General features: G+C 39.2%; 2 protein-coding genes and 1 long non-coding RNA gene across 10 annotated transcripts in view; 1 reads left to right on the forward strand and 2 right to left on the reverse strand.

Annotated features, from left to right (window-relative positions):
• The window catches only part of CSPP1 (centrosome and spindle pole associated protein 1), a 76,727-nt gene extending 76,630 nt beyond the window's left edge, over positions 1 to 97 (reverse strand). Inside the window, exon 1 of the mRNA XM_081013287.1 lies at positions 78 to 97. The gene's annotated coding sequence lies outside the window, so the exon portion shown is untranslated. The remainder of the gene's footprint in view (positions 1 to 77) is intronic.
• On the forward strand, positions 1 to 18,372 carry PPP1R42 (protein phosphatase 1 regulatory subunit 42). Of its 5 annotated transcripts, none has more exons than XM_081013574.1 (9): positions 1 to 138; positions 3,058 to 3,257; positions 4,123 to 4,289; positions 4,935 to 5,073; positions 6,203 to 6,319; positions 10,857 to 10,974; positions 11,995 to 12,126; positions 14,668 to 14,827; positions 18,058 to 18,372. In XM_081013574.1, exons 2-9 carry the CDS (start codon positions 3,129 to 3,131, stop codon positions 18,134 to 18,136), a joined length of 1,041 nt encoding a protein of 346 aa, XP_080869700.1. In that variant the 5' UTR covers positions 1 to 138; positions 3,058 to 3,128; the 3' UTR covers positions 18,137 to 18,372. The 5 variants fall into 5 exon arrangements, with proteins under 5 accessions (XP_080869700.1, XP_080869703.1, XP_080869704.1 ...); XM_081013577.1 differs by lacking the exon at positions 18,058 to 18,372 and adding an exon at positions 13,225 to 13,335 and having other exon boundaries at positions 14,668 to 14,807; XM_081013578.1 differs by lacking the exon at positions 18,058 to 18,372 and adding an exon at positions 13,225 to 13,315 and having other exon boundaries at positions 14,668 to 14,805.
• On the reverse strand, positions 4,368 to 25,455 carry LOC308481371. Of its 4 annotated transcripts, XR_013988592.1 has the most exons (6): positions 25,350 to 25,420; positions 18,456 to 18,524; positions 14,848 to 14,919; positions 10,803 to 10,917; positions 7,838 to 9,328; positions 4,368 to 4,808 (listed from the first exon to the last, which is right to left on the reverse strand). It is a non-coding gene; the product is annotated as an uncharacterized lncRNA (long non-coding RNA). The 4 variants fall into 4 exon arrangements; XR_013988595.1 differs by lacking the exon at positions 4,368 to 4,808 and having other exon boundaries at positions 6,329 to 9,328; positions 25,278 to 25,352; XR_013988593.1 differs by lacking the exons at positions 4,368 to 4,808; positions 18,456 to 18,524 and having other exon boundaries at positions 6,329 to 9,328; positions 25,350 to 25,455.
• Positions 25,456 to 25,573: the final 118 nt, after the last annotated feature.

The raw sequence follows: 25,573 nt of genomic DNA on the forward strand, positions 1-25,573 counted from the left end.
GAAGCCCCGACAATTGGCAATTGCTAGGCGGCGAGCGCGCCGAGCAGACACGAAATTGCGCGTGCGCAAAGCCTTACCTTCTTCCTCCTCCCGGCTCCTTTCGCCGCTTCGACCGCGACTCGGGAGCGCGCTTCGTAGGTGCGCTCTTGCGCCTCCCGTTGCCCGCGGAAGTGTTTGGATAGGCGACCTTTTCTGCCTCCATAGCAACGCGCTTGGCGTCTCCGTCCGTGGCGGCGAAGCCTCTTTGCCGGTGTTCACGCGCGCCCTGCTGCGACCCGTCCCCTTACCTGTCGCTGGCGTTTGGCGGGGAAAGAGGTTGTGGGGAAGCGCTGGGCAGAAGGGCGCGGAGTTCGTGTGAGTGGTGAAGGAGACCCGTGTGCGTCGGGACGGTGAATAGCGGGGCTTCGACGGCCCAGCCGCCTTCTTGAGACATCATATAATTTGCTAGTGTAGGCGCGTTAGCCCTTGCCACACTTCGTCCGAAGGGAGGCGAAAGTCCTTCTGAGGAGTCCCTATCAAGTGTGGTTTGCGTGTCGCCCCGTAGAAACTGCCCCCACCCTTTGGCAATCTTTCCCTTCCGACACTTTTATTTCCCCCAGTCTGGGCTCGATCTGATAAGCAGAGAGAAAAGCAATTAGGGATGCAGGCAGCTATGCTAGTGCTTCTTTTGCCGTCTCCCCCACTCTTCTTTCTATATGCATGGGCGTAGCTGGGAGGGGGGCAGCTGCCCGCCAAATAATACAAATCAATACAAATCTGAGGTTCTACCCCCCTAATAAAAACCTCTCCCCCTCAACAAAAATCCTGGCTACGCCCAGGATTTCAGCAGTTTTTAATACGCCAAGACGATTCCACCGCTACCACCACGCGTAACAGTAAATTGAAGTGTCCCTGCCTGACACATCGCAAAATTGTAAGGGAGTCGGGACCCCCAAAATCATTTAATCCGACCCCTGCAAAACAGGAAGAGGCATTGGTTTGTTCTGTGGAATTCAAGACATCTTTCCAGAAAAGGGTGTTTCTGGGTATTGCCTCTTACCCAAAATTTATGGTCAGGCTGCATTATTTTGCAGCTGGGAAAATGTGATTCTCCCCACCCCTTCAGCTAGAAGCATTGGTATTGTAAGGACCATCTTTCATCCGCTGAATAACCCCTATACAAAGGGCAAACCAGAGAACCATGGGCGAAGCCAGAATTTATTTTAGGCGGGGCAGGCTTTATGTTAGGGGGGCAGAGAACTGAGTTAACTAACTGACCAATTGTGTCGCAGGTAAGTATTTTTATATATTTACTTGATTTGAGGGGGCAGCTCACCCCCCCCAGTTATGCCCTTGCTTAATCCCGTGCCCATTACACATTTTGAAATTTCAAAGAGTTCAAATTCATTTGACCCTTTAAAAAGTGGTTGAAGTTCCATCTTGCTACCAGCAGTGCTGTGCCATTTCCTGGGCCTTTTCTACTTGTCAAGCACTGGTATTTGTACACATCATTTTAATTTAGAAGTAGTGAACAGCGGTAAATTTATTTCTTGCCCATATCAATAGGACGTCGTCCTCACAACTGTTATATGGGGATTGTCCCTGGATCAAGATGAACACAATATAGCACTATACTTCTTTTTAAAAGGTCCTAGAATTCCATATTCCAGAGGCATTTGTGGGTAAAAAGCATTCCAATTTAATGAAAGGTTTTAAGATTTTAAAAATATAGTGATATGAATCTTTGCGTTCATCAGATTTGCCAGTACAGTGGTACCTTGGTTTAAGAACAGCTTAGTTTATAAACGAATTAAGAACGCTACAAACCTGGAAGTAGGTGTTTTGGTTTGTGAACTTTGCCTTGGAAGCAGAACATATTCCGCTTCCTGTTGAGTGTAAATTGAGTCCCCCGCTGCTATGGGAAAGCACGCCTTGGTTTAAGAATGCTTTGGTTTAAGAACAGACTTTCAGAACGGATTAAGTTCGTAAAGCAAGGTACCACTGTACTGAAATAGGCTTGCCTGACTCAATTCTGTGTATCTTCTCACATATACAGTAGTGTTGGGAGCTCTAAGGTTCTGGGATCAGCATTTTCTAATATTTGTGAGGTGGGGGATCAAGAAGAAGAGGAAGCCCCAGGACTTTTTATTAAAGTATCGGTAGTTTTTTGTAATAAATATATACTTTTGCAGTATTGTCACTCTGTGACCACCAGTTTAATTGTGATCAGCCAGAAGTGAGTCCCTTTAAAAGGAACTCAATTTCAAGATAGTTAATAGGACTTTAATTCCAAATTAGGATTATAAAGTCAGGTGTAGCTTGACTGAAAAGCTTTGAATAAAATGTTGCCCCTATGATATATATATATATATATATATATATACACACACACACACACACACACACACGTACTTTTAAGAATCCTAGATGACAGGTGCCATCTGAGCAGAAGTCCTTATCTCAAACAGAAACAAAGCTTATTCTGAAATACTGTAGTACTTGATCACTACTATGTTTTTTCCCCTTCAAAACTACAGTTGTACCTCAGGTTAAAGTAGCTTCAGGTTGAGCGTTTTCAAGTTGCATTCCGCGGCTACCTGGAAGTCACGGAACAGGTTACTTCTGGGTTTTGCCGCTTGCACATGCGCAGACGCTCAAAATGACTTCATGCGCAGAAGCGGCGAATCACGGCATGCGCGGAGTGTGTTCTGCTCAGGATGCAAACGGGGCTCCGGAACGGATCCCGTTCGCATCCAAAGGTACCATTGTAATGGTTTTATTCATATGCAATTTTATACAGATTTTAAAAATTAAAACACCATTAGCCTACTATGTCCTGCTTCTATATAAAGAGAGCTAGGATGTTAGTATAATAGTCTGTAGAAAATTTGGGAAGACATCTATTACCATTAATCTTTTCTTTATTAGGAATATGACTAAGAATGTCTCTGAAAATGAGAAGAAAATCTCATTGTAATTAAATTATTTCATAGTAACTAGAAAATAATGTTGGAAAAAGAGTATACAATAATTTTATGACTCTGAAATATACTTTATAACTTTTTGTTTTATTTTAAGGCCCTGTGTGACAAAAAGGAATACATGGATATTGAATTCTTGGAGTAAAAAACTGACTTTACTGCAAGATTATGGTTCGACTAACATTGGAGCTAATTGGTAAAAGCCTCAATCAGAAGAATCGCAGAGATGAGTCCTTGGCCCATTACTTGAGGAAAACGACTCATCTCAAGTTATCAAATAAAAATATAGATATAATTGTAAGAATACACTGATTATTTGAAAATACAACTTCTTTTTTGTTTGTTATTTGCTTTCTGTTGTTAATAGCAATTCAAAGCATTTTTATCCTGCTCTTCAGCCAAAAAGTCTGCCAGAGGTGCTTACGTAAGTTCAATAAAAACAAGACTCTTTCAGTTAGCAAAAGAGTCAGGAGGGAATTTGTTAAATTAAATTTTATACCATTACAATAATCAGCTTGAAATTACTGACTAAAAGGCAATAACACTTAGTTAATTTAAAGCACCTTTCATTTGCACTGAAAGTTTTAAATCAGAAATACAGTTTGTTTTAAATATAGTTTAGTATAGTGGAAGTAAATATTGTTTTCAGAAAATTGCTTGAAATTTGGGGAGATCATAGCATCCCTATATTCTAGAATGATATACAATTCTAGTGTAATTGTCAGTTGGAAAATATGAGCCGAGATCCAAAGAACTAGTTCAGGCATTCCTAAGGGTTTGGCTATGGGCAGATAGAACTTTCCATTTTCTCCTTTGAACAGCAGACCCCCATGTCCAATAATAAAGTGCTTCTGAAAGTTTCTTCCATTTGAAAAATAACTTGCTATGTAACATAGGGGGGAGGACAACTTCAGTGGCCCCTTAGATATTTAGAACAGCGTGCTATTCTTTAGTTCCTAGCCATCATAAATTAAGATAGTATCCATTCATTCTATATTTCTATATTTACAACTATATCTACCAAGGATAGACAGTAAGATCAAAATGTTGAAGGAAGTATAAAAAAAACCCATGCAGTAGGAAAAGGCTGTATCTGGGAGCTGAAGCATTTTACTTATGAGTGAACTACACAGTAACACACTTTCTTCATTCTTTCTCTTAGGATGACCTGTCTTTGTGTAAAAACCTTAATGTCCTTTATTTGTATGATAACCAAATTAGACAAATACATAATTTGGATTTTGCTACAAACCTAAGACACCTATACCTGCAGAACAATTGTATTACACGAATTGAAAATCTAGCATCATTAATAAAACTTGAAAAATTGTAAGTTTAAAATTATTATCGGATTTATTAACTGATGTGTAAATTGATGTAAGAAATATAGCTACTGTATATACTTGCTGAATATATTCTATAATTTATTTCAAATATGATGATTTTGTTCACATATTCCATTAATCCGAGAACACATTAGCCCAAAGTCTGGCTAGTGATTTCACTGGATGAGTTAAGCATATGTTTGACTCCCTCCCACTGAAATCAGTTTGATTTTACAGTTTTTTCCTTTGCCTGGATTATGCTTCAGATTAGCAATTGATAATATCTGGAATATTTCTTTACATTTTATTATTAATATTTCTACAATAAAGTAATGAATTATATAGGACAATGTTCCAGCCTGCCTCTATACATTGCTTTAAAATATTTTCATTTTGTTTGGGTTGTTTCCAGGTAATTCTAAATAGATTTGCATACTCAGATTTCTCTTGAGATTTTATAAATCTTTCACCTTTTACAAAATAGATTTGCTTGTAGAAAACTCTGTGATTGTTCCATGGAGCCCTATGGAAATTGGGATTTTAGTTTAATACACTTTATTTGTCATAAAATACACTTTTTTACTTTTGGAAATGTTTGCGTTCTTTAAAACACATTGGGAGAACTAAAAGCCTCTTATATACTGTTAAGGTATCTGGGCGGCAATTACATCACTGTAGTAGAAGGCTTAGAGACTTTAGAAGAACTAAGAGAATTACATGTTGAAAGCCAGCAGCTTCCCCTAGGAGAAAAGGTTTTGTTTGACCCAAGAAGTCTTCATTCGCTAGCGGTAAGAATATAGAGTTTCAGTGACATCTGGTGAAAGATATTGATTGCGAAAAAATTACAAGAATTATTTTTAAATCTAATACCTGTTTGCCGAAGAGCTGCATTCCTATAGGATATGAATGCAAAAGGGCTAATTTTTATTATTACTACTACTACTATTTGTGTATCAAAAATATGTGTAAAACAAAGGGTGTCCAATAGTAGTGAGTTCTAATTCTTTTTGTTTTGCAATAAGTTCTGTAATCATTTATGTTGCATTCATTTCTCATCATTTGATAGAATATGTTTGTCATTCCCATTACCAAGAACGTTTGGTTGACATTGAGCATTTGCTCGGTTAGGTATGTTTAATTTAGAAGCAAAACCCTATTTAATTTTTGTAATCGTATGAAACAAACCAAGGTTGCAAGAAATGTGTAGATTGTTGGCTATAGAATCCTTTTTTAAAATTTCCATTTAAAACTGAGCAAGCACAGCTTAATGAATTATGCATTATTAGCATATACCCATTAGATTCAGCAAAACCTGATCCTCTTGTATTCCTTCTCACTACTCATTTGTCATTTGACAACTTCAAAACTGAAGCTACAAAAAAGTACAGCTCTATATTTGTATTTTGTTTGTATTTTCTTCCTCATTGTAGTTTTTTCATGGTCAATTTACTGCCATTTGTATTATGAAAGAGCATTAAAAGTACCCAGTTTCAGACTATTTAGATTGCATTGTGTACTGATTAATTCCTCCAGGTCCAAGAGCTTTTCTAATCATCCAGTGAAAATCAAGTTAAGCAAAATCTCACTTCAAATTTTCTGCACATCTGATAAGATCTGACTTAGTGGGTAAGATCAGGTTTTCACAAGGCACAGCTGCAGAACAATGAGAAAGGCTCTCAGTCCCAGGGGAATTAACTAGTACACAATACAATCAAAATATGGGTCAAGCAAAAGTGTAGATGAGCCCAAAGCTGAGGTGCTGATAAAACATTCAGTTGTGTGGTGCAGTGCTATGCATGTTTTATTTTAGTGAGAAGTTAGTCTCACTAAGTTTAATCAGGTTTATTCTCTAGTAACCACATATGATTTCAGCAGTTAACTTTTGACTTTTCTTTTTAAATGTTAATTTCATTGCAGAAGTCTTTAACAGTTTTGAATATCAGCAATAATAATATTGATGAAGTGAGTGATTTAGCAATTCTGGAAAATATCTCCCACCTTATAGCTGTTGACAACCAAATTCACCATGTGAAGGTAATAAAGAGGAAATAAGATTGATAAGCATATATGGGAAATTAAGGCAGTTAATATTTAATAATCTTTCAGTGGTTAGAATTATTTGTTTTTATGGGATAATTTAAAGTTAATATGCATGGATATATTTTTCTTTTTCTGTGGCCTACGGAGATCAAGTCCCATTTCACTATATGACTTTTACAACACTTTTTATCACACTCATTTCTATCTGTTTATTTATTTATTTCATATAATTTATATACTGCTTGATTGTAGGAAGCAAACCTCAAAGTGGTTTACAAAAAAAGAAAACAGTAACTTTGTCACTAAAAAAAATGCAACCATAATTTAAAACATACAGAAAGTTAAAACCATAACAGAATAGACTAAAACATTTATCTAAGAGGATTAAACAGATCATGGAGAGCAAGGTAATCAATGCTTATTAGTCATGATGACTATATATTACATCCAGGATCAGAGGAAGCATGTCTCTGAGTATCACTTGCTGGGAAACAGTAGGAGAGGCCTACTGCTCTCATGCACAACTTTGGGCTTCCTATAGGCAACTCTTTAAGACCATAAGAAACAAGATGTAGGATGCATTTGGCTTAACCGAGAAGGCTCTTATTACGCTTTTAAAAAAATAAAATACTAATCCATGTGGTTACTAGGTAAGGCTACATCCTAGGGTGCAGATGTGATGCTCTGTCCTATGAACCACCAAACAGACAATTAGCACTGTCAGCTCTGCGATCCTAATCACATATACACATTTCATGGTTTCTCATTTTGTTCTATGCAACCAAGTGGCATGTATGCCAAAAAATGGATCTCCTGTCTCCATGTCGTACAAGAGTACCCCCTTTATGCACATAACCATGGATTGTGGCCTATAGGTTCAGATTATAAGGCTCTCACTTTTAAATAACTAAAGTAGTACCATTCCTATTTATTTTGGAAGGCCTTACGCTGGTTCAGTGTTCTGGGAATATGGTTGTAAATCTTTAATTTATTCAACCTTTTGCCATTATTGATTATGACAACAAGATATCAAAAAGATGAATTCCTTCACTTCACAATTCAGTCAGGAACAAGAGAGAAAATATAGATTTTCTGAAAGAGATAATGGCAGACCGTCAGAATGATGACAAATTGCTGTCTACAGATGTAGTTAGGGCAGTTGAGCTAGACACAGCCGATAAAAATTGCAGTACACTGGTCAAATACAGGTTCTTAAATGGCCATCATTAATTGGGAAGAAGGCTGCTGCTAGTACTACGGATGTCATCTGAGGCTTTCACCTCCCACAGTTTGCCTAGAATATAATTTGCTCTTTAGTATTTTGTAGCAGACCTCTAAGTGATAGCATGACATGATCATTTATCAAACAGAGACTGCCCAAAAAAGTGTCTAGTCCCTTTAGTATAGCTTATTGAAAGGCTGTAAAGTGAAAGCATTTTATTAGAGACAGGAAGGCAATGAACAACTAGAGCGTATCCAAAGGGTAATCATATTTCAACATGGGATTAGTACCTTCTTAGATAAACATACAATGGCGTGAGCAGGTTCTGGATCATTTATCAAGTGAGTAGTAGTCAACAAAAATCTGGAAAATTCTGTGGGTACATTCATCAAAGTTTAGCTATTTACTTAGCAAGGTTCCAAGAAATATATACTATTTTACATTTTCGAAACCAGCTTTAGTTGATTTAATTTTTCAAGTGCATTCTAGTTTTACAAGTATAGGAAGATGATTTCAATGAGTCTTACAATGTAAATTTTGACATTTATGGAGACAACAAAGGCAGAGTTTAGGTTGATAAGAGATTAATGTGAGCCAATGTAATTGCATGTACTTGGACTTTGTTTCAGTTTGGGAAATAAAATGCCAAATTGTCCAGATACGCAAAACATTAGATATGCGAAACACTGTATCTGATATGAAAATACATCCTGATATATTTTTATATGTGAGAAATAATATGTGCTTTTTTATTTAGTAATCAGAGCAGAATATTATGTTTATAACTATGAAAGAAAACAGTTCCTTGAGGTTAATGTTACAGAAGCAGAATGTTTCTATAAATAGCTAATTGTGGGGAAGCTTAAAAGAAAATCTCCATGTTGCTTTCCATGTTCTGCATGACTCCTCTGGCAAACTTGAAATTTAACAGTCCAAGGATTATGGATTTTCCCAAATATGAAATACTGGAGAGTAAAAAGAAACCCTTGCTCTCCTGCTCCTTGCATCTGGTTTGTACGGATAACTGATAGACACTAGAAAATATTGCTGAATAGCTTAAGAGGTTCTGTTGTACATTGAAAAGTAACATTTCCAACAATTTAATCCAGCTAGGACATGACATGAAGCTTCTGCATGTATGTCTGAAACTGGATAGAGAACCATACGTGTAGACAGGACCTGCTAATGCAGTTCCCCTCACTGATCCAAGATCGGATTCTGTGCAGGGGAAACCCTTTCAAAAACTTAGCATTTGCCACACATCTATCTGGGAGCAGGGCGAGCACAACACACCTTTTGTCATAGAACTGTTTGTGTGCATCCCTGTGTATTGAGTCACAAGTGTTTAGTGATAATCATTGTAAACGAAATGTAGGAATGCAAATACAGTAATAATAGATAATAACTTGGATTCTGAAAAAAGCCAGCGGAAGAGGGTTGGCAGAAGGTAAATTTCCTTCTCCACTCCTCACTGACAGTCCTCTAAGTAGCCTCTCCTGAGGGTGAAATACTCTCCAGAATAAGGGTAGCACTGTGGCATGGGGGGTGAAAAGGGAGTTGCTGAAAATGAGACGGAGGCATCTTCTTTAAGCAGGATCTCTACACAGAGAATGTGCTCTGCTTGAATTTCAGTGGTTCTCCCCACAGCCTCATTCAGGAGGGTCCCTGACTCTCAGAAGAAGCTTGTGAAGCTGCCGGTGGAGGGGGAGCTGGTGGGAAGGAAAGCTGCCTTGTTGACATATTTATAACTCTCCCTTTGTCTGTAGAGATATCAGGGTGGCCTACAAAAAATGTGAGTTAAAATTAGCCATGGCAAAACGTTATAGTGAGCAAAACTCTAAAAAAAAGTTGAAAACAAATAGAACACTCTAAACAGTCATCAACTTCCACTAGCACTTCTAAGGATCTAAGTCACTGTAAAGATAGTGGCATGTTACAAAATTTTCAATAAGAGCATCAAGAAAAAGAGAATTGTTAATATTTACACAGATGGAAGTGAAAATATTTCTCAACTGGTGGAAATAGCGAATTACTTTCAATTCAGTTGCCAAGTGCTATTATTTCTGGTTGCTGACAACAGTATCCAGAAGAGCAATAAGAAGGTACTTGAGCAGTGCATTTCCACAAGTCCCATATCTGCCAAATCTTACAAGTCATACAAGCCATGTTAACCAGTTTATATATTGTAGTAATATAAAAGAAAAACTAGGTCAGATTGCCCTTAATAAAGAAAGAAAGAAACCCATACTAGATAAAGGTTATGTAAAAACACAAAACTTTCCTTCTCCTAGCTCAGGCCAAGAAAATAACAGATGTGGAGGAAATTTATTAATTTTATTCTAAATAATTACATTAATCATGAAAGAATTGTCTACCTGTGGCTTCCTCTCCATGAACAAACAACTCTGAATTCATTTACAAGTGAAGGGTTTTTGTATATTGTAGAGTGCCATAAAAACAACAACAACAACAACAACAACCAGTAGTAATATTCCAGTGCAATCTACCAAGGTTTCATATATATTCAGGCAGCTTACATTATGGCCGGAATCCAGAGATACACCTCCACATACGGGGAGTCTATTTTCTTCATGTAGGCCCTGATGCAACTTGCATGAGGAAAATCAAGCCATATATACAGATTTTTTTCCATGTAAGCCCCTATAATTGAGCACATGTATTGTGCAACATCTTATATATATATATATATATATATGAAGACCTGTGCAAGTGGTAGCTTGAAAAGATTAGACAGATTCATGAAGAAACAGGCTATTGATGACTACTAGCCATGATGACTATGCTCAGCTTCCACAGTTGGAGGCAGCAGCTTCTCAATACAAGTTGCTGGAAACCAGAGGAGGGGAAGAGTGCTCTTTTTTTGCCCAAATCCTGCTGGTTTCCCACAGGCCTCTGTTGGGCCACTGTGAGAACAGGATGCTGGGTGAGATGGGCCACTGGTCTAATGCAGCAGGCTCTTCTTAGTTCTTATGTGTTTCTGGTGTTCTGGATTTTGGCCTATATTTTACATTTTACCTTTACAGTAGAAAGTGAAGATCAAAGGGTTGAAATCATGTTTAAGGAATAATTATTAGAAGGTTGCTTTTTGGCTTTATGTGTAAAGCATTGTGTTTCTTAATTTAACATACCGCATGCCATCATGTGATTACTTTATAAAGGTAGCTGTGTAAATAACATTACTTTAGAAAGTTTACATTTAACTGAATAAATAGAATTATGAATCCACTTAGTTACAGCATTTAGCTAAGTTAGCAAAAGTATTGATTCTCTTTTCTTTGGTATTTGCAGGACTTGGAGTTTGTGCTGGGTGTATGGACCAACCTGCGCAAATTAGAGCTGAATGGAAATCCTGTTTGCCAGAAACCAAAATATAAGGACAGAGTTATACAGCAATCAAAATCCCTTGGTAAAATAATGTACTTTCAGAGAGCACTTTTCTTTTACCAGAAATTAATCCATGCATTAACACACTTACCTGGGAAAAAGTCCCATGATGTACTCATTGGGGCTTACTTCTGAGTAGACATGTCTAGGATTGTGTTGCATACCATACAACAAATTTCCTGTGATTATGTAAGCTAAGTGGGTATAGGATTGTAGCCTTAGACTTCTATATAGGCCAACAGATGTTACTAGGTCACAAAAAAATTACTAGTTTGCCTGTCCCATATACCTATTAGTTGTTAGCAACCTTCAAAATACATTTTTAGTAGAAATAACCTGCCTAGACACCTGAGGCAATTCTTACTCTCCACAGGGGTCCAGGGAGAGGCCTATAACAAGCCACCACCCAATCCTGTGTACATTTACTCAGAATTATTGTTGAAATAAAACTCTTCTAAAAGTAAACAGTAATGATTCCAGGCAGACCTCCCATGACTGTTCCAAATCTTGGGTGCCATAGACAAAGAGGCCCTGTCTGAAATATCCAACTGAGAAATATCTGCTGTATTTCTTATGAAGAATGAAGCCTTCAAGCTCACATGGAGGAAAGCACACAGTCACCTGCCAGAATAGGTTGTGCTGATAGAACTGCTACAGAAGCCCTTAGGATGCCACCCAGGATGCTGGCACAGCCACCCTCTTTCCCCGTGAAGCTTTCCTAGATTCTGCCAAAGAACTGGTAGAGCACCGGTGGTTGTTGTGCTACCCCACAGCAGGGCTCACATCACTGAAGCATGGAGATGAAATTTTTTCTTGTGCTAGGAATCTAGCACGTATACCATAGCAGGTGGAGATTAGGGAAACAAACTGGTGTTTCAGGTCTGGCATAACCATTGGTGGCGAAAAAACAATTCATACTGAGGCAAAAGTTTACCCATGATTGACTTCCTAAGAATACCAGAGCCACATCTAGGAAAGGATTGGGTAAGCCAGAGTTAATCAGCATTTTCTTGATACATGTTTACAAATATTACCCCTTCAGAGTCCCTCGATGGAAAAGAAATAAAAGAAATGGAAAGGCAATTCCTGATGAATTGGAAAGCATCCAGAGATGCCAGGAAGAAAAACAGGACAGAAAGCATGATGAATGAACATGCACCATATTTACATTTTGGTACACAAACTTTATCTTCATGATCATTTACAAAATTAAGAAAATAGGCTGTTTAGAAGGAAAAGGTTATAATGCTTTTAAGGTTACTCCTGGGAGTGTTTAGTCTTTTGGTGAATGCTGTGGGGGGATTTTTCAACTGGCATGGCCAACACTTCTTCTGAAGCAGTTCTCAAAAGGATTGCTCCTAGAAGCTCTCTTCAACAGGGTAAAACCCAGATGGCTCCCTGGAATACTGAGGAACCTAAATTCAAGGAGCAAGAAGAGTGATGGCTAGATGAATCTGACCAAACGGTTACAAGCACATCTTTGTGTCTACTGTGTGGCAGTGGTTATGGGCTTACTTCTCTGCCAATATTACATCTTAAAGTAGCCATCCAGCAGAGCTTTCCTTTATGGTAAAGGGTTTTCTCAGATGAAGGAGGTTGTCCCATTAGTGGCCTGCTATGACAAATTTGCCAGGCACTTCAAGGGTAAAGTTACTCAGATCCATTCTAAATTGGATGCTAAGTTTGGTTGTCCTATAGAGCCTTCCAGAGGACTGACTGGTCCGCTGTTACGAATCAGTTTCAATTACTGCAACACAAGGACATGGACAAGCTGCTCTAATGTATGTAGCCAACCATGTGCCTTCTTGACTCTTACTCCTCCTGACTGGCAAGAGCAAGCTGATAGGCAGCTTCAAGCATGCTCTGATGAAAGCAACTAGACCCATTGCATTCTGACTTCATGCCAGGTTTAGTGACAGAAACTGCTTTGGTTGCCCTGGTCAGTGAAATTTGTCAAGAGAATAATTGGGAGAGTGTGGCCCTATTGATTCTCTTTGATTACTCAGTGGCAATAGTATACTGCACCCCCTGAGTTGGAAGCACTGCACTGCAGTGGTTTCATTCCTATCTCCAAGGACAGTTCCAGAGAACAGCATTGGATGACTTCTGCTTGACCTGTAGGGGTTGTCCTGTTGAGTTCTGTAGGCTTAAATCTTGTTGCAGATGCTATTTAATATCTATATAAAGCCACTGAGAATAGCCATCAGGGGATTTGGAGCAACTTGTCATCAGTATGTTGATGACACCCAACTCTGTCTCTCTGTTCCATCAGTACCAGAAGAGGCAATGCAGGCCCTGAACCAGTGTCTGTCTGAAGGCAGTAATGGGCTGGATGTGGATCAGTAAATTGAAGATGAATCCAGGCAAGCCACAGATACTGTGGGTGGGTAGTTCTCTTGCCCAGGAGTTGGCAGAACATGTACTTGATGGAGTTGCACTTGAACAACAAGGCGCATAGTTTGGGGGTGCTCTTGGAACAATCTGTGTCATTTACGACTAGGAGAGCTTATGCCCATTTTGGCTGGTATGCCAACTACAGCTATTTCTGGATGGGGACATTCCAGCCATGGTTATTATTGTAACCTCCAAACTGCACTCTATCTAGGACTGTCCTTGAAGGTGTTCCAGAAATTTTAACTAGTGCAGAATGCTGGTAAGGGGTAGCACACTGTGAGCATATTACTCCTATTTTAAAAGAGCTGCATCAGTTGCCAATTGTTTTCTGGGTCCAGATGAAGTTGCTTACTTTGACATGTAAAGCCTTAAGTGGCCTGGAACACAAATTTATGCAAGAATGCCTTTTGCTATACTGACATGCCCATGGTGTCTTCTTTGTAACTTCTAAATGGGATGAAATACGTAGTGTGAGGACCTGCGGAAGGGCCTCTTCATTGGTGGCTCCTTGTGTGGAATTCCCTTCCCAGTTGGGCCATTAGTACAGATTGACATTTTTTCGGAAAGCATTTGGAAGATGAAAGACCTGACTGGAAAAATAGCTTAGTTTGCTGCTGATAGTATTAGTAAATTGTTGTGTTGCTATGTTATGTATTTGGGGGTTGTGTTATTTTATGCTTTGTTTTTACACTGTCTGATTTTGTTGCCCTTTGGCTTGTACGAAGTACAGTAGATAAATCTTCTAAAGAAATAAAGTATACTCACTCTTTTTGATAATCCAGTAAAATGATTGATGAATGGGTTATTTATCTTCTGTAGCAAATCTTCAAAATATTTTAAAGGAACAATTTTGAATTACATTTACCCAGTATTTTAAAAGTTTATGTACTTCTATTGTGTACAGTTGAGCAGTTATAGTATTGCTGCCTGTGTAAAAGTAGTTTTTTTAAAATAATCATCATTATTATTTACCTATTTATGTCACTTTCCAGAGTCTTAGTTTGTAAAATGAGTAACAGAGCAAAGGCTTCTTTTTCACCATCAATTTTCTGCTACTTCCAATTTTTAACTGAAAATTCGGCTTGGATAATGTTCTCAGGCACTTTGACATAAAACATGCACATCAGTAATGTTTATTATAGTTTATTTTTGAAAAATGCTATACTTACATATATTATTCATGGTTCTGTTAAATTATATTTTCACTTTATCTAGTTATTATATATTTTGCAGGTGTAACCATGTCTTCATTGTTTTGGTTAATATTTCAGGGGGAAAGTTTTTGGAATAATTAATGTATGCATGTATTTGTACCCTGCAGATAATAATGACAAAGAACACCCACATTTTCCTATTTACTATTTCCCAATGACCAAAGAAAAACCAAATTTTGCAATTTTGTCTGAGATGCATAGACCTCCTTATAGTAAAGAATCCCATCGAACCGTCCATGAAGAAGACAGAGTTACTGAGAAAATCAGGTATGTTTCTTGTAGCACACCTTTGGAGTCCATCAGTGTATGAAACTTCTGCATAACTGAAAGTTCTGCATAAATGAGGGGCTGGAAGTGCACTGTTTAGAGAGATGGGTTCACAGAGGTTAATCCACTAAAATTTATATTGACAAGAAAATGCATACTAATAAAGAGAGGGAGGTTCAGCTTCCTGTGTACAGCTGTAGCACACAGGGACTAATTAGTTGATATTTGAACAATTTTTGTTTTTGAAGTTCTTCCTTTTTTATTTCATATCTTTAGGAAAATTCTGATTTAGACTGATCACATTTTGTAACTGATAGGGCCAAACTATATATGTGTAACATTATTTCTGATGGTCCTTTTTAAATTGGAATGTCATTTTGGTAGTGTGTTGGGGGGGGGATTTCCAGTCCATATTTGGAAGTTACTGGGGGCAAAAGCCCCTTATAGGGTGATTGGAGTGAAGAAACAGCACACATACAGTCTGCTACCACTTCTCTAATACTGTTTACTGTGAAAGCCTGGAAGGGAGGAGAGCTCAATTGATCCTTCTGCCAATCCACTCCTGAGTGGTACAAAATCACCACAATCCAATAATTCTGATATCCTACGCTGATAACTTGCTGATCTACATGGCAAACCAAATCAGTGCTGACTGTGCAGACTGTATATGCAGCTGATTCTAATGCATGTCTGTATTTTTTTCTCAACACAGCTAGTAGCAATGGGGGTGATTTTAAAAAAGTAATGGAGTATGAGGTTAAAACTTCCCAAAACCACTTCCTGTACCTAATGTAGACTTCTTGCACATGTATTTTTTAAAGTCAGGAGATCCTTGGCCTTAAAGCTGCTTGAGTTTTGTGCATCATATATAGGATGTGATCCAAAGATATCTGAGTGTACCAGTAAACTGTCAAACTATCATTGAACTCAAGGATTCTCCCTTTGTCCTTTACTACTGAAAGTGCAAATCGTCTCTTGCAGTGAGAGGAAACCGGATGCTGGACTCAGCCTAGTCCTCACTTTTCCCCAGAAACTATCAAAGCTGACTGCACTGATTTCATGTGTGCACACTGCAGAAGACCACATGAGCATGGTTGAATTCTGAATGTGCCTTCCCTTGCCTGGCAGTAGCATTCTGAGCTCCTGTCAGGAGAAATCTCCCAGTGGAAACCTGTCTCCATAGCAGACCGCCCTAGCTGGGCTTTGCAGTTAGACAGAGAACAGACTCCTTTATCGGAATGATCTGGAAAACATTTGGATTGCCAGAATTAAGATAAATGGGGGAATTATTTATGTAAAATACAGAGTATACATCTGTGCAAAGAACACAAAAGAAATACAAATATCAGGCATTGGGTTTTCATTTGCATAGCACATATCTTTCTAGTCCTAACAAGAGTATATCAAGCAGTCATTAAGAATACATTTCCATACCCACAGTCTGGGAGTAAGTGTCATTGAACTTGAGGTTTTGTTTTCTGAGTAGACATGCCACAAGATTGTGCTGTACCCTCAAATGAATATTTTTTACTTATCTCATAGAAACCAATGATAATACTGCAGTCATTGTATGTTCTAGTGGTATTACAGTTTGCATTGTGTAGGGATTTTTTAGATTTAACATTTAGGCTGCAATCCTGTGCATACTTACTGTGCATTGATCTCCATTGAACAAAATTGTATTTATTTCTGAGTAAACATACATAGGATTGTACCATTGAACATATATACTGTACTGGGGACTATACTGTTTATTTAACATCTACAAAAAGCCGTTAGGAGCGAACCTCAGGATATTTAGAATGTGGTGTCAGCAATATGCTGATGCTATCCAGCTCTATTTCTTTGTTACAGTTGAATCAGATGTGGCTGTACAGGTTCTGAACCTGTGTCTGGATGTAATAATGAGAGCAAGTAATTTGAAATTGAATCCTGACAGGATGGAGGTGGGTGGGTGGTTGCAGGGTCCAGCAGTTGGGTGATGTGACTGTTCTGGATGGGGTTGCTCTCCCTTCTAAAGAAGGAAGCACACACTTAGGGAGTGTAGCTTGATTCATTTCTGTCTCTGGAATCCCAAGTGGCTACGATGGCTAGGACTAGGAGTACCATATATCAGCATTTCTGTACCTTTTTCTGGACCCAAATAACCTGGCCACTGTGACCATGCATTGGTAACATCAAGAATAGACTACTGTAATAATGCACTCCGTGTAGAGCTTTCCTTAAGCTTGGTCTGTAAGCTGCAGAATGCTGCTACTATGTTACTCTGCGGAGTGTCCAATTACCATATTTTCCTGTGTATAAGACTAGGTTTTCCCCCTAAAAAATAATGTGAAAAATTAGGGGGCGTCTTATACATGGGGCCATCTGCCCCCCCCCCATTTTCTTAAATCTGAGTCCTCCCAAATAGAGGCGTCTTATACATCGGGGCGTCTTACAGACGGAAAAATACAGTATATGTGTATATTGCGCTACTTCTAAGGGAGCTGCACTGGCTGCCAATAAGCTACCAGGCCAGGTTATAGGTTTTGGTTTTTGCCTATAAGGCCTAGATGTCTTGGGGCTAGAAAACCTAGAGGAGCATCTTTCCCCTTACTGCTCTGTTCATGCATTTTATTCGGCCGAGGAGGCCCTCTTAGTTATACCACAGTCTTGGTGAACAAAAACTAAGGAGAGAGCCTTCTCTGCAGCAGTCCTCTTTTTATGGGACTACCTCCCCTCTGACAAGCACCAACACTGATGATATTTTGGTGCTTGTTAAAAACACAACTGTACTCAGGCTTTTTCTCACATTTAATGCGGAGGAGTCAGATAGTGATTCCCTTAGGGTTACCTGCTACAATCATATTCGTTTCATTATGATCTTGCTGTTTGAACAATTTCATTGTGATTTGTGTTTTATACTTGTGCACACCAGCTCAAGGCTGATTGTAATAGGTAGTAGCTAAAATATTTTTATAAATAAATATATCCATTTATAATGCACTTCTATACATTATCTGTTTAGAAGAATGTGGGTATAGGATTGCAGCCTTAATGTACTGCCAGAAATAAATGTCTGTCAAACATGGTCTGGTCAAGTTACACACTGAACACTTATGCAGAATTTAACAGAAGCTTAAGCATAGAATATAAACACATCTATGGAGGCAAATGGCATTAAACTGTTATTGTATCCAGAATTATTTTCATCTTTAAAATAATTGCTTTACAATGTTTTGTTCATGTAGCCATTCATCCCTGAAGAATCCTCAAAATGTACAGAAAAACCTGTCTGAACCTCACCTCCTAAGACAAATGCCTCTTTAAGAAGATACTGGAAAAGCAACATCTTTTTGTGTTATCAAGAGAACAAATGAGTCCATCAAACCAACTATGAAGAAAAACTGAATGTTGTGGAGAAAGTTTTATATTTTAATCAGAAAACACTAAGGCATGTTTTAAGTTTTTCATTGCCAACACAGTAATTTTTCATAATACAAAAGCAGTATTTTGTATAACAGATCCAATATATGTAACTTCATAAATAAAAAGTTTAAAGTAAAGTACACAGATGTCTTAATAAGAAAAGGTGCATGGGGAAATCCCAAGGTTTGCAGAAAAAGCTTAAAGCAGAATAAAAACTTACAGCAGAAAAAAGACCCTATCAAAACAGGCCAATGAGGACTCAATATGCTCAGTTGGATTGGACCGGTGACTGTTGAGGATGAAAAATGGCAGAAAGATAGATGGAGTATTTTGACAAAGGGTGTGGAGCTATCCTGACTATCATAAGGAATCAACACTGCAACATTTGTTTGAAGTCCCCACACGTATGCACTATTTGCTTTTTGTATGTTGCTTTTTGTATGCTTTTTGTATGTTGGTAAATGTTTTTATTTAAAATATCACACTTTCATAGAAGCCTGTGTACAACATAAAACCAATAATATAATAACATCAATACATACATAAAAAATTCACAATTCAAAGGCCTGCTTGAAAAATAGTTTTCAAAAGGTGTCTAAAAGAAGACAAAGATGACTCGTGCTGGGCTGCTACAGGCAGGGCCTGCCACATTAAATGCTCAGTCCCTGGCAAAGGCTGACCAAACCATGGGTCTCGACCAACAAAACTGCCCCATCAGAAGACCATCAGAAGATGCTCTACTGAGGTAGAGCATAAGAAAATAGTATTGGCCCCATGTAGTTTAGGGCTTTGGCTTAACAAAAGAACCTTAAACCCGACATGGTAGCAAATTGGCAACCAGTGCAGTTTTCTCAGCAAAGGAGCAATATATTGCTAGTAACCTGTTCCTGTAAGCAGTCTGGCCTCTGCATTCTGCACTAGTTGCAACTTCTGGTCCAGATAACACAATCAAACCAACAAAGTTTGCTACAGTGATTCTTGAGGTTAGCCATGCATGGACTACTGTAGTCAGACTTTCTTGGTCCAGGGATAGTTGCAGCTGGTGTACCCGCCAATGCTAGTAAAAGCCACACTTGTGCCTCTCATGACAAAGATGAATCAACAAGTGCTCCTAGCTTGCAAACCCGCTCCTTCAAAGGGAGCGAACCCCATCTAGAACAGATTGGGCATAATGGAGAAATTGAGTTGGGTATCAGCTGCCTACAAATGGCACCGTGCTCCAAAACTCCTAGTGACTACCCTCAATGGCTTCATATAGCATTGGGGAGAGCACTCCATTGCATTAGCTGGGTTTAAGAGCGCTCTCCCAGCTCTACTCTCTGGACATGATGGGGCCTCCGATACACATCTCCAGAAGTCCATGGACCTACACCATTAGAGTGATTGTTCTGACAACAATTCCAAAGTCTGTTGTCATTTCATGCAACACACAAGAACCAAATTAGTAGCATCGTGTGTACACAGTACCTGCTCTCCTGCTAGCTGTAGTCCCTTGGGCTCTCTCTTTTTAATCAATATTCTGTACTCATAATTTTGAACATCATTTGATTTGCTTTAATTTGCAAAATAAGTGATCTATTTGTGTCATCATAGGTTGATTCACAGTTGAGGGCCAAACTAGGTGAGATGCTGGAGACCTTGGCTGGAGGAAAAGAGACTTAATTCTTGCCCTCTAGGCTGTTATTTTGGGGGGAAATGCCTCCCTGGTTTTTTTCATCCAAATGGCAAAAGAACAGGACCCTATGGTTGTGGAAACAGCTGGGGGCATGACTTGATTAGAGAAATGGCCGGCAAGGAAATATTTAAGCATCCTTAGTACTTCATGGCTGCATTTAAAATGAAAGGGGGGGGGGAATCAACGACTGTTTATGCATCTCTCCTATATTGTCTTATTTGGCCCTCATTTAAATTAATCTGCTTGGAATTTAAGATGATTTACATCACAGTCCTCAACACACTTATTTGGAAACATGTTCCAGTGATTTCAGAAGAACTTAATGCCAAGTAAATGTGTTTAGGAAAGGGTGCCAGTTGGCTTAAATTATTGTACTTCAGTTTAACTGGGATTATAAATGAATAAAAGCCAAAATTCCCAAAGGAAGCATTGTTCATCCTGAAAGAATTTTAGCTGCAGACCCAAATACTTCATCTGAGTAATCCCATGGAAATCAGTGGGACTACTCTAGAAGCAAGCAGCATAAATTCTTGCTGCTTTTCTGTTTTGCAGTATCCTGCATCTTATACCATCTGTCCTTTAAATTAACTTTCCCTAGACTCCACTTCCTAATTACAATTAATACCAAATATTTTAATTTTCTTGGCTACATAAAGGGCAACAAATAAATCAGGCTTTATTTTTCTGTCTTGCTGGGTCAAAGATTTGATTTATTGTGTCTATGTTATCACACAATCAAAATTTCATTCCCAGTGTTTGTTTGGGAAAATTCTACACCCTGCCTATTTATTTTGAATGTCTCTTCTCATTAATGTTGCTGAAGTGTAATTTCCAGCCTCCAAATATCACTTTTTATTGTTCAGAGTCCCATAAATATATGGTTGTGTGTGTTTTATATATATTCACATACATAAAACACTACCAACAAAGTTCCATTGAATTCAGTTCGGCTTACTTCAATGAGATATAGGATTACAGTCTGAACGTGTTTAGGGATAGATTTCAAATCAAGTCAAACAACGCTGTCCTGGATTTTTGCGTTCCCATTTTTCCAGCGGAAAATTTGGTGAGGATTTTTAGATTATTTTTTTCTCCAAGGGAGAACAACTAACTTGGAGTTGGGGGTATTTCCAAAATGATGCAAGGATTAAATGGTGCGGTATCACAGTTAAAATTATTGGAGAGAACAAAGCAATGAGTTGTCCTTTCTTCCCAGATAGAATATTTTGGGCTTCAGCAGTGCAGGTGGTTGTTTTTAAATTTCCTGTTAGTTTTGACTGAGACATTGTCACCATTGTGCAATTACTAAATTGTGTGTGTGTGGATGGGGGAGGGTGTCAATAAAATAAATGTTTAAAATTATATGCTTAGATATAATGGTGCATACACAGGTAATGGTGCATACACAGAATTCTATCTCTTGTTCTGAAATCTGGATTTATCATATGGAGTTAGGCCAGGTGGAAGCAACCAGATATCAAAATCTGGAATAATAATGGGACCATCTCTAAATATGTGTATATATTCAAATTGCTATAGTTGTAAAAACTAATATTGGCCATCTCAGTGTCCATCCCACTAATGAAGTAAGTCTGTGTACTTTTATAATATTATTGGATATCAAGAGGGTTTCAGAAATCTACTCCAGGCATGACTAGGGACTTGGGCAGACTTTTACTCCCTTCTTTCATTGTAAAGCAAGCCCATATGCTGTATTACAAATAGATTTAAAATTTTAAATGTGATTTGCCCCACAGTGTGCTTCTGTGGGGATGCCAAAGGCACATAGAATTAGTACTGTCATTACTAGAGCATGGCCCACAGTCTTCATATTCTGTGGTATTGCGCTCCACACACACTTGCCCCAAACATGGAAAATCTGTTATACAAGTCTCCCTAATAAGGGCGATAGCTGAATGTATGGAAAACCCAACAGATTTTCCTATTTTTGTATTCCTACCTGCACAAAAACTTCTCAAATGGGTGCTGGGGTGGGGAATGGTGTTTTGGGAGAAATGGTTTTAATTGAAAAGATCCAGTTTTGCCCCTTCTCTCCCTGCAAGGGGATTTTACCCCACCTCCTCATACCTGTACCCCACACCATCCCCAAATCTGCCCTGGAGGGTTTCAGGCATGCCCAGAACAGATTTAGGGGGCATGTATGGGGAGGAAAGGCGAGGACATTCCATTGTGCAAGGAGAAATCCTACACTGACTACAACCCAAAATGAAAAGCTGTTTAAAGCACTAGTGATGTTTGGTGGATATCATATAGCAAATTACTACCTACACACAAACATGCACATGGGACAGCTATTTAGCTGTACCATGACGGTAAGATTTTGGGTCAGAATTCCAGGGCCCCAATCTTCCTAGATTTTGAAGCAAGAGGAGGCCCCTGAAAGACCATTAAGTTTTGGAGCCTAAAAATGACCAAACTGCACCACTGCAGCTAACTACAAATGATAAAACTATAAAATTAAAATTACCTTAATGCTGGCTATTTTAATGTGATGCTTTTCTCTACATGGCAACTTAGAAGAGTTGCTATCTTATTTATCGAAGCTTAAAATATCATTGTTTATTAATTGTGGGAAAGGTTATTGGAAAATATGAAGAGCCGTGACTTTCTACTCTTTGGCAAAGGTCAATACTGGCAAATTCTGAAAAAGAATAATGGGAGTAAAAGAAAAGAAAAAAGGAACTTATGAAAAGATTGTTTAACCTCCGAGCCCAACGTTTAAATTACTCCCCTCGAGCAAAACGGTTACTTTATCCTAACCCAAACAATTTTCATAAAGAACAATTTCAACGTTTGTACCTAGAGAATATAGGCATTGCTTTCAATCGTGCAAACGCCTCCCAGGCTTCTAATGGAAAGATGATTAATTCACAGAGCTTGCAACTATTTCCTTGAGGAGAGTGAGATAAGGTACCGGCTAATGGTTTGTTGAGAGCGTCCATTCGCATCTTGTGGTCCGTGGCTTGGAAACTTGGCTCAGGGCCAGCTTTGGGTTTTATTCTGAAACAATCCTTTGGATTTCATATCAAAGCAGCTTGTCCCCAGCCCTAATTTAAAGCTAGGAGTTAGAGGGAAAGGTGAGAGCAGGATAAATAAAAATCTCCAAAGAATTTAATCACCAGCTAATTTAATACAGAAAAGTGTGTTTAATCAGTCGGGCAGCCATCCTGAGCTCTAATTATATTTATATCTTGTTTCCACATAAAGAACACAAACCAGTGAAACTCAAGGACTTCAAAACCCCACTGATTTCAATAGGAGAGATTTAAGTGTAAAATCGGCTCTCCCATTGAAACTGATGAGACTTAAAAGCCCTCAATTCAGATTTTAATAACTGACTTAAACTGACTCTGTTGATGCTCAGTCAAGTGTTCAGCAGTTTTGCTCTGATGATTCAACATTTGTATATTCAGCAATTCTGTTGGAAGCGTACTCCAGTTCAGTATCCCAGTTCTCAAGAAGTGTTTTCTGCTCTGATTCGCCAACTACAACTTCTTTCAGAGATGATTTGGCCACCACAATGTGCACTATGGTAATCTCCAGACTAGATTGCTATAATGTGCCCTACCTGCGACTTCTCTTAAAGAAGATTAAGAAACCTTAACTGGTCCCAAATGCAGTGATCAGGTTACCAACTAAGGTTTTATTTAGATAGCCAACTAATATTTACTCAGAGTAGACCCACTGAAATCAATGGTCCTGAGCAGTGCCATTTTTCTAGGAAAAAAAGAGGTGCCAGAACTCAACATGAATGCCTCCCTTGTTCTATTATAATGGCAGTGGTGCCCACCTGAGAGGTGCCGAAACTGGGTGGTACATAGATTTTGTAATAAAATGGGATATTAATTTCTGCCCCAGTGCCTAATCAATCTGAACTTTCTTCCTGCTACAACTGTCTCATCCACACTGTGAAATCCTACAGCACTGCCAGGCTTTGTCTTTTGCTTTCTACTTTGGTTATTGCTAGTGCATAGGATAAATTAGGAAGCACCATTGTGTGCCACTGAATATAGGACTGGACCGCTAGGTTTTGACCCATAAAGGCTGTGATCATAATCAATTAAGTTCTAGGTGTCTCACTTGCAAGAAAATGAGTTGAGTGCTAATCCTGCTGATTACTACAGGGCAGGCACCCTCAGATCACTGCATGCATTGCTTTAAAAGAGAATTAGACAAACTCATGAAGGATAAGGCTATCAATTGCTACTAGCCACAATGGCTATGCACTTTCTCCACTGTCAAATGCAATGTTCCTCTGAATACCAGTTGCTGAGTTGCAATAGTGCTGTGTTTGTGCTCAGGTTTTGCTTGTGATGTTTCCTCTGGCTGGCCAGTTTGAGAACAGGAAGCTGAACTAGATGAGCCACTCCTCTCATCCAGGGCAGATTGCCTCATGTTCTTTTGCCTGACAGCATTAACAGTTTGTACGCTAAACTTCTAACTTTCCAGAACACTGACAGTGGGCATGTTGTGCATGTTTTAAAACCAAATAGCCATCCAGAGCTTGAGGAACTAATACTTTCATCTCTCATCTGCCGGGGGGGGGGGGGGAGATGCAAGCAGAGGCCTAATGGACGTAGTCAGGCCTTTCGTTAGGGTGGCAGGCCTTTTGTTGGTGGGGGCAGAACCTCAGTTAGCTATGTATTTTTATTGATTTTGGGGGCAGCTGTCCCGCCCTGCCCCCCCACTACACCCATGTTAATGCCCACCCCGTTAGGGCAGGGAGAATAATTAGGAGACCTCCATATTTTCTCTGGCTCACGCAACAGTTTGATTCACCACCCACTTCTTCAAATAACTCGGTTGGGCCCTGTGTCGGATTTACGTATAAGCTAAACAAGCTATAGTTTAGGGCCCCACTCTCTTGGGAGGACCCCAAAAAAATTAAAGGAAAAAAACTGGATGTACATTTCCAAAATATAAAATAAAAAACAAATAAAATAAAACCTACATACAGCAACAGTGTTTTGTATTGTGTAGGCTCCTATGGTGTAAGTAACGGGCCCCACCTGCTAGCCTGCTCCCTAAAATATCACTGGTTTGCTCATTTCTATATATAGGGTGCCTACATTCTGCATGTGCAAATGGCTTTTGATACCTATTAGGTCTATAAATTACCATATATTCAACACAAGAAACAGTGACAATTTGTTGTTGACAAAGGACAGCTGGACGCATAAAGGGCCCCATTACCTTCAGTAGTTTAGGGCCTCATCAAACCTAAATCCGGCCCTAGTTGGGCCCCTGAACAAAACGCCAGGCGTAACTGACAAAAATCAGAGGTGCCCTCGCCTCAAACCTGCCTGGCTGAAACCCTGCCAGAGACCTAGACCTGGTTCTACTCACTAGATGAGCACTGCACTCTGCCCATGCCCATGCGCCCTCTTCTCCTCATCAGGAGCTGGCGTCAGACCAAACCTTGAAGACGGATGCCAGGCAGGACCATGTGTCCTAAGAAACTCCTGTGGCTCAGATGAGAGCTGCGTCTGCTCAGCGGGAGGAGAGACCGGGTGGAGGAGGAGGAAGGTGAGGCCGCTGCTTTGCCGCTAGGCAGCAGCCCCGCTCTCGGTCGGAAAGCGCCTCGGCCCCCTGCAGGGGAAAGAGGTCGAGCTCGCCAGGAAGGACAGGGGGCGATGCGAGAG

Source organism: Podarcis pityusensis, assembly GCF_964106645.2.
Source record: "Podarcis pityusensis genome assembly, chromosome: 7".
Taxonomy (NCBI): Eukaryota; Metazoa; Chordata; class Lepidosauria; order Squamata; family Lacertidae; genus Podarcis; species Podarcis pityusensis.

Excerpts from the sequence above, each read along its gene's own strand:
- PPP1R42 (XM_081013574.1), top strand. The coding sequence starts at position 3,129 with ATGGTTCGACTAACATTGGAGCTAATTGGTAAAAGCCTCAATCAGAAG. Across the intron at positions 4,290-4,934 it reads TTAATAAAACTTGAAAAATT|GTATCTGGGCGGCAATTACA; the intron begins GTAAGTTTAAAA and ends TATACTGTTAAG. Across the intron at positions 10,975-11,994 it reads ACAGCAATCAAAATCCCTTG|AGTCCCTCGATGGAAAAGAA; the intron begins GTAAAATAATGT and ends TTACCCCTTCAG.